The following is a 9,435-nucleotide window of genomic DNA, read 5'->3' on the forward strand; positions in this document are numbered from 1 at the left end:
AACACAATAACCGAAATCAGATTTCATGAACTGAAGACAACAGCTAAAACAAACTTTAAAACGATTTCTTAACACATTTGTTTCGACAAGAGTAATCAAGAAGAAAAAAAAAGTAAATGAAATAAAATAAAACCAAAAACAACAAATAAAGCAAAGTTAATCACCCGGTCTTCTTGTAATTTAGCTAAAATTTGGGATCAAATTTCAGTTTTTGATAAAATTACCGCCTTTATGAAAAGATCCGAACATGGAATCTTATTAATTAAGATGCTTTAACAAAGGTTCATGTTCAGCGTTATTATGACATAAAGAAACAGGTTGATAGCAGGTATAACGAACTTAGCATGATTTTCATTGCATCAGTGATATGAATTATGTTCAGTTCGGCATAAAGCTTAGATGGACATCACTCATGGACCTGTGATGCCTCCTATCTCTTCTCAAAGCGTATTTGGCTTTCCCATATCACCCCAATTTGACTTCAACCCCCTAGTGCTTGATCAAAAGAAATTTTATAGATAATTAAACAAAATTTTGAGCTTTAAGGTTGAACGTTGGACTTACAAGCCATCCGGACTTACAGGCCTTTCATTCGAGATATAACAAGACTTACTTTTATGCCCCCATCTCTGTAGTTCTAGTTTGACCCTTTAAGCTTTTAAAATACGAATTTTTTAATAACACAATAATCAATTTTTTTATTTTTTTTTCTTTTTCCTTTTTTTTAACTTAAGCAATAACTTAGAAACATAATATTTTTGGTGATCAAGACACTAACGGGCTCGTGTATGACTGGGTAATTACTTTTATGCCTATCATTCGGAGAGATGTATATGGAGACATGCACATTTCTTCAAAATGACTCTCCACAGTAAGTTCAGCAAATTTAGTTTATATCACTTCAACTTTTAAGCACCATGGAAAGCTACCATACAAATCAATGACTGTTCTAGAGCCTTTTAAGCTTAATAACTTCACCCGTTAAGCACACAAAAACAACTTATCCATCATTTTCCAAAGGTTGGATCAATTTTCATTTGAAAATATTTTGAAGCTTCTAAAAAAGATGTTAAGTGAATAATCATATCACTTCCCAAGAGTTACAGAAGACACACATGTTAAGAACTCAATCACCCCCGTCATTCTTCAGTTTTCAGGTAAATGGCTATCACGTATGACCACTGGTGGTTAACAGGACCAAAACACATATGAGAATACGTGTCCCTCCAACTTGGAATTGCCGACATAATTTTAAGTGAAAGAATTCAAAACATAAAAACACATCACAATTGCCCCGGATGCTTTCAGTCTTTAGATAAATGGCTATCTTGTGAATCTACAAGTAGATCACCGGACCAAACATATACAAGTATATGTTCTTCAAACATAAGCAGGCGACATTACTTTAAGCGAGAGTGAATATTGAAATACATAGAAAAAAAATGTTTTTTTGTCAATAATAAAGAAAACACACACACGCTTTTTAAATTTTTTAATATTTCACCCCATAAATTTGCGCAAATTTATAAAATATGTACAAATTTATTCTCAAAAAGACTCAATCGTCGAAACGTAGCATTTAAAAATAATATATGAAGAGGTGTGATAGTCAGCCAACTAATATACTATCATTTCTCATCTACGATCAAGTCATTTTCACATTTTGAAATAAAACAAAATAAAAAACTATACTTGAAAAACTATACGTGAACATATTTTGTATTATTTTTTTAAAAAAAATTAAAATTTTAAAAACTTTTTGACTGATCAATCTTTCATACCAAAGTGATGTGGTTACCTTTTATCTTCAAGACATCATTTTCCCATTTGTGAGAATCTCCCCCTAAGAGTAAGCTTGTTTTGAGATTCTGCATCCTTGCGAGTTGAATGTCTAGAACAAACCTTTTAATATGCAATGTATTCCTTGATTTGTTCCTACACACTTAGAGAGCAGATTAAAAATGTTCTATCGCCCTAAAATCTCGTCCAAGCAACAAATAATCCATTTTATGGTTTAAAGATTAAAATCGATGGATATTTTCCCTGTCATGTGCCTGGAACAACCCATTTAATAAACAATGAATTTGTGGTTGTTCCTACACGCATAGATGGATTAGTTGGACATAGGAACCCAAGTCATAAATGTCTTGGGGTTCCCTTGAGCATCAACATATGTGACCTCTTGCCAACTCATATATTTCCCATATTTAATAGAATCATTTGTCATTTCAGATTCTGTTTGCTAAGTTTTAAGTTTCCAAGTCTGTCTTGGTTTAGTGAAATTTGATAGAACAGAATTTGGAGTGGAGCAATTCGAATTCGAATTCTTAGAACTCTCAACACTTTTTGACTTCTGAAAATTTATTTTTCTTTTAACAGTTTCTATATCATTTGAGTGCAAACTTGTTATATTAACTTTGAATCCTTGAGTATATGTGACCCGTTGTACAGATACTCGTGGTTTTGTAAAATAAGCATTTTGTTTAACCACTGGATTCAGTTGAAACCTGTTACCTTTCACTTGAGAAGCTTGTCTATTAACAACACGGTATTGACACTCCTTTGCCAAATGCCCAGTTTTCCCGCAGATGAAACACGCCTTCATCCTTCTTCTAATGTCAACGGAAGCACTTGCCTCATGTTGGAATTCCTTCTTAGGAAAGGTTTTTCCATTCCTCTTGCCCCTTGGTGCAGCCTTCTGATTTTGCTTGTAATAGGGAACATATAGACGATGAACACAATTTCTGGCTATATGTCCTGGCGTGCCACAGTGGTAACATGTTTTCCTCTTAATATAAATAGCACCCGATGGTTCATCAACACATGGAGATCCCGAGGATCTATGAGGAAGAGACTGTCCTTGTTGTGCTGATTTCTTATGTGTCTTCCCTTTATTGCCACAACTCTATGTATTATTATTAGTACAATTTTGTGTTGTGGTGTCATCTGAGTTTGATGACACGTTAGAGTAAGATTCATTTTCACTAGCCTGAACTACTTTACTATCAGAAGAAACATCATTTACTATATCTGCACATCAAGTAGAAGCATCAACATTGTTCACACATTCAAAAACAGGTTTGATTTCCTCTAGGGATCCTGATCCAACAATTTCAGATTGAGCATGTTTACCATACTTCATGTCTTTTACATTTTCTTCCTGCTCTTTGGTAAGAGGAAGAATAGTATAGTTGTCATTGTACGGTGGGGGTACTTGACTATATCCTATACCCTCACCTTCGTTTTCTTTCCACCATAATTGATTTTCAATCATTGAATTGACTACTTTACTGGAACCCTCGAATTTTTTGAAATCAAGTTCAGCTCTCTCAAATTTACTAGTTAGATTCAGAATTTCTAACTTGGAGGCTTCCAGTTTAGCAGTTAATTCAGCGATTTCCTGTTTGGCATCTAGGTGGTGACAACTTTTTATACTGAAATCAGACTTAAGCTTAGAGATGTCCTTTTTCTGTGCTTCTATTTTATCTAGGAAAGCCTTTTCATTTTTCTTAAGTTTAAAATATTCAGATTTTACTCTTTCCATGTCTCTAATTAAATTATTATTGAGGAGCTTATATAATTCTATTTTTCAACACAATCTTGAGAACATGGTTGAAAACTTACCTCAGATGACGAACTCTGAAATACAACTTGTGAGGGAGTAGACTGATTAAGAGTACTTCGAAATATTGAGATGAGTTGTAGAGAATCCATTGAGTAAACAAAGGAATTAATATGATTTTCCCGCCAAAATTTTTGGAAAAAAAATATGATCACCAAAATTCTCAACAAATATGTCCCACTCAAAATAAACGTCTAGGAAAAATTTCGTTCAAGACAAATTTTTCGGATTTTCCTGCCAAAAATCACCCGAAAAAAAAATTATTTTGCCAAAATTTTCAAAAATGAATTTTTACTTATAAGGAGTATTCTGGAAAATTTTCGTTCAAGAAAAATTTTCCCGCAAAAATACTTTTTTTTTTACCGAGAACCTTGACTTTGACCGAGAACTATGTTTGACCGAGAATACTTTGTTGACCGAGAACCCTTCTTCCTGACCGAGAACACTGAGTTTGACCGAGAACTCAGAGACTTGACCGAGAACAAGTAATATTGCCCGACAACACTTGATTTTGGCCGAGAACTCCCAAATCAAGCCGAAAACGATGATTTGTTATTCAAGAAATCAGAGCCTTTGGCCGAAAACCTTTGAATGTATCCGAGAACCCTTAAAACAACCCAAAATCAACTAAATAGGTGCCCGAGAACAGAGTTGACCGATTTAAATTTGCCACCAACTAAATCCCGTAAATTATGGGATTTAAATAGTTTCCGATTTAAACAAATCTATAACCCAAAATAGAGTTTCTTCTTCTCCAATAAGCTGTTCACCGGAAAAAACCAAACCAAAATACGAAGAACACTAGAAACAACAATGAGATCTTGAATCCGTTGATATCAAAACGAGCATTGAAAGGTTCAAAAGGCTCTGATACCAATTGTAAGTCCAAGAAACCAGATCTATGCAACATGATATCAACCCAAACACGATGTTAGTGCGGAATCCTAACATCGTGGTGATTCAAGAACGAGAACAGAATAACTATATAAATATGATGAACACGAAAATACTCCAAATGCATACGATTATATTAACAAATCATCTGGTACATGAGTTTGCTCTCTTGATGGTGGCTACTACTGATTAACAGTGTCTCTTAATGTGAACAACCAACAATAAACCCAATACATGTTATCTATATATAGGGAAACCAAAACAAACTAGCCCAACAAAGCCCAAGCCCAACCGAACAATTCTTCAACTCGTCTTCGCTTATGTCACTTTAGTCTTGATCACGTCGTGGCCTTTTGATATGCGTCAGTCTAACCAATTTATGACCCAACATTAAGCGGTTACAACCCGGTGGAAGATCCATTAGTTCCCAAGTATGATTCTGTAAGATAGAATCAATTTCATTTTTAATGGCTTCTTTCCATTGTGGTCCATCTGAAGAGGTGACCGCCTCTCGATAGGTTTTGGGCTCACCCTTAACCAAATAAGTAAGAAAATCAAGTCCAAAGGATCTCTCAGTCCTTTCTCTTTTGCTTCTTCTTGGCTCAACCTCCTCAACCACATATTGTTCTTGAGTTTCATCTTGAACAATCTCATTAACAGGTGTTGATGTACTAGAATATGTTGATGAACTAGCATGTGTAGATAAGCTGGAATGTGCATTTCCCAAACATGGAAACACATCTTCAAAGAATGATGCATTCCTTGCTTCCATTAGAGTATTTTTTATGTATTTCGGGATTCTTTGATTCATGAACAAGAAACAGATATACACTACTATGATGAGCATATCCTATAAATAAACAATCTACGATTTTGGGTCATATCTTTTGAGCCTTTGGTGGTGGTACAAACCACTTTTTCTAGGCACCCCCACACTTTTTCAAGTATTTATAAGATGGTTTTCTACTCGTCCATAATTCATAAGAAGTTACATCCTTATTCTTGAAAGGTATTTTGTTGAAAAGATAATTATCCGACAAAACGGCTTCCCCCACATGTCCGGGCTTAACCCGAAACTCAACAATAAGGCATTCATCATTTCTTTTAAGATACGATTCTTGCGTTCTGCAATGCCATTAGATTGTGGGGAGTATGGTGGGGTAAGCTCATGAGCAATTCCACTATGTGTGCATATATCTGCAAATTGTGCAACATATTCACCACCTCTATTGCTTCTTACACGTTTTATTTCCCTGTTTAGTTGGTTTTCTACTTCATTTTTATGCAAGACAAACTTGTTTATGGCTTCAACTTTACTTTTAAGTAGGTATACATAACAATACCTTGTACAATCATCAATAAAAGTGATGAAATACTTATTTCCTCCTCTTGTGGGAACTAATTTTAGATCACATACATCATTGTGTATCATTCAAGGGGATCGCTTATTCATTCAACCGATTTAAATGATGATCTTGTTTCTTTGGCTTCAGCACATGTTTCACATTTAGTTTTCGAGTTGAAAGTGATAGAAGATATGTAAATTAGTTTAGTCAAACGACGTATTGAATTATAGTTAACATGACCTAAATGACCATGCCATACATTAGAAGACTCAATCAAGTAAGCAGAAGTAGTAGCATTTTCATTCATATATCTGCAAATGGTGCAACATATTCACCACCTCTATCGCTTCTTACACGTTTTATTTTCATGTTTAGTTGGTTTTCTACTTCATTTTTATGCAAGACAAACTTGTGTATGGCTTCATCTTTACTTTTAAGTAGGTATACATAACAATACCTTGTACAATCATCAATAAAAGTGATGAAATACTTATTTCCTCCTCATGAACAATTCCACTATGTGCGCATATATCTGCAAATGGTGCAACATATTTCACCACCTCTATCGCTTCTTACACGTTTTATTTTCCTGTTTAGTTGGTTTTCTACTTCATTTTTATGCAAGAAAAACTTGTTTATAGCTTCATCTTTACTTTTAAGTAGGTATACATAACAATAACTTGTACAATCATCAATAAAAGTGATGAAATACTTATTTCCTCATCTTGTGGGAACTAATTTTAGATCACATACATCATTGTGTATCATGTCAAGGGGCTCGGTTATTCATTCAGCCGATTTAAACGATGATCTTGTTTCTTTGGCTTCAGCACATGTTTCACATTTAGTTTTTGAGTTGAAAGTGATAGAAGATATGTAAATTAGTTTAGTCAAACGGCGTATTGAATTATAGTTAACATAACCTAAACGACCATGCCATACATTAGAAGACTCAATAAAGTAAGCAGAAGTAGTAGCATTTTCATTCATATTATTCTTGGTCACAGCCATTACATTTAACTTACACATGCCATTAAGGGCATAGCCCTTTCCAACAAACACACCATTCTTATTAACACAAACTTATCACTTTCAAAAACAAAATGAAGACCAAATTTATTGAGTAACCATCCAAACACAAGACTCTTGCGTAGATCGGGAACATAAAGCACGTTGTTTAGAGTGAGCTCCTTCCCCGAAGTCCACTTCAAAATCACCATACCTCACCTTCACCATTGATATTTGTTGTAGCCGAGTTACCCATGTAGAGTTGTCATCTCCTACAACCTCCTAAACTTGCTAAAGAGGGTCTTGTCTGGGCACAAATGGCGAGTAGCCCCGGTGTCGATCCACCACCCCTTTGGGTGGTTGGACACTAATTTTAACTCATGCATAATAGAAGTAAGATCAGTGATCATGGCTACAAGTTTCTCATCTTCATCAATCATGTTTGCCCTCTCTTTTTTGGGTTTGTTGCATCGATCAACGCGATGACCAAATTCTCCACAATTATAACACTTTCCCTTAAAAACCGAAAAATTTTTCTTCATACCACCCTTTCTAGGCCCAAGATCAAACTTACCCTTTCCCTTTCCATACGGTTTGTGGTTCTTGTTTCCTTTGTACCACCTTGACGATTGACCATGTTCAACCATGTTTGCCTTTGTAGAAACTTCCACTTGAGTTCCCTTTAGTGCCACTCTATTGTCCTCCTCAATTCGAAGACGGACAACTAAGTCCTCAATGGTCATCTCTTTTCGCTTATGTTTAAGATAACTTTTAAAGTCTACCCACCTTGGAGGCAATTTCTCAATTATGGAAGCCACTTGGAATGTCTCACTAAAAGTCATTCCTTCATAAATCATATCGCCAATTAATATTTGTAAGTCTTGAACTTGACTCATCAAAGTTTTAGAATCAATCATATTAAAGTCCAAGAACCAGGTCACAAAATATTTCTTTGTACCTGTATTTTTAGTTTTGTACTTATATTCCAAAGTGTCCCATAATTCTTTAGCACTTGGTATTTTGCAATAAACATTATATAATTCATCAACAAGGCCATTCAACACATAGTTGAGGCAAAGATACTCGGAGTGCGTCCAATCATCAAGAGCACTCGTGGCTTGAACATCCGCACCCTCCTCTAATAGAGGGGGGAGACTCAGTCAAAAACCTTACAAGGCTCAAAGTGGTTAGGTAAAACATCATCTTTGGTTGCCAACTTTTGAAGTTCACACCAGAAAATTTTCCTGGTTTTTCAGCATGGTTAGCAACAGTCTGGGCTGCGTAGGTACCAACAAATGGTTCCATGGTGGAAGAAGTTGACCCAATAGTAGTGGATCCCATAGACACGGTAATGAAGGATGCAAAGGTACTCGCCATTTCTAAAACAAGATTAAACTGCCAATCAAAATTGGTTTAGAGATAACCAAAATATGAACATATTAGTTTATATAAAACCAGAATTTTCTAACCAACTTATTAGTTCAACCGACCCCATAATATTAAACAAAAATCTAACAAAATTAAATATTTCACATTAAAACCAAAAAGAAGTATGGAGGTTGGGTTTGACTAAAACAAAATCCAAAAGGCATTGACCATTATTACTCATTTCCATCAAGAAGTTTACGGCTAAAATAAAATGAGCAGACTTCACATTGAAGTTTGGTGAGATAACAATAAAATATGATAAATTCAAAAGCCTCTGTTTACAAAACCCAACAACAAACTGAATTTTAAAAGCTTGCAAAAACTTTTTTTTTAATCGAACCACCTTTTAAAAACACAAAATAAGAACAGTGTTTTCGAAAGTCTGTTAAGCTTGTAGGAACACCGTTCATAAAATGCAATAAAACTGAAACTGAAACAAGAGTCCGTAAAACAGAGAAGTCTAGAAATTCCTTTGGAGTTGTTTGTGGTGTATTGTTCATAAGGGTTTTCCTTATATTTATCAAAAAAACATAAACCTCTATTTATAAGGTTTCTAAAGTCATGTAAAGAGTCTAGACTAATTCAATACATAATTGAATTTCTCATTCAATGTTATTGAATTGTAAAGATATAAATGGTTTTGTCATGTAGAAAACTTAAGAGTCTCTTCTAGACTATTCCTTCCAATGTGACAAGTACAATTTCTTACACATTTAAGTTTTACCACACAAACTTAAAGACTTGATCTCTCATTCATTTAAGCATTACTAGCATAAGTGTCCGAGCGTTGCTGCGGGTTCGAACAAATTATCCCTCGTATTGGTCCGTAGTGTTTGGTGTGGTGTGTCATGGGTTATCAATACGAATGCGAGCGCGCTATCGCGTGTGCGTGCGCTTTGTTTAATGTTGTTTGTTTGTGCGGGGGATACATCGTGTTTTGTGAAAACATGGGTACCCGCGTGATGCAATGGGTTGCGGGCATAACCAGACATAGAACAATAATAAGTGTCGGTACACGCGTCACGTGATGAAGGTGCGCACGTAACCCGAAATTGTACACGTAACTCGTGCAAAGCCAATACGCATGTAACGGAAGATTATACACGTATAACCAAAATTAGCATCAAACATGACACC

The 9,435-nt window shown here is 35.2% G+C and overlaps 1 protein-coding gene across 1 annotated transcript; it reads right to left on the minus strand.

The window, feature by feature from the left end:
* Window positions 1-7,142: 7,142 nt before the first annotated feature.
* On the minus strand, window positions 7,143-8,247 carry LOC143601320 (uncharacterized). Its single transcript, XM_077078765.1, has 3 exons — window positions 8,103-8,247; window positions 7,829-8,008; window positions 7,143-7,714 (listed from the first exon to the last, which is right to left on the minus strand). The coding sequence occupies exons 1-3, from the start codon at window positions 8,245-8,247 to the stop codon at window positions 7,143-7,145; spliced, it is 897 nt and encodes a 298-aa protein (XP_076934880.1).
* Between the last annotated feature and the right edge of the window lie 1,188 nt (window positions 8,248-9,435).

Source organism: Bidens hawaiensis, unplaced genomic scaffold (genome assembly GCF_021521415.1).
Source record: "Bidens hawaiensis isolate Kalapana, Puna unplaced genomic scaffold, B.hawaiensis_p1.1 tig00056060_1, whole genome shotgun sequence".
In the NCBI taxonomy this organism is placed as follows: domain Eukaryota; kingdom Viridiplantae; phylum Streptophyta; class Magnoliopsida; order Asterales; family Asteraceae; genus Bidens; species Bidens hawaiensis.

What these genes read in the sequence shown, in the direction of transcription:
- LOC143601320 (XM_077078765.1), bottom strand. Translation starts at nt 8,247, where the DNA reads ATGGCGAGTACCTTTGCATCCTTCATTACCGTGTCTATGGGATCCACT. An exon ending in AAAACCAGGAAAATTTTCTG is followed by an intron (nt 8,009 to 8,102) that starts GTGTGAACTTCA and finishes CCCCTCTATTAG; the next exon opens with AGGAGGGTGCGGATGTTCAA. An exon ending in GTACAAAACTAAAAATACAG is followed by an intron (nt 7,715 to 7,828) that starts GTACAAAGAAAT and finishes TGATTTATGAAG; the next exon opens with GAATGACTTTTAGTGAGACA.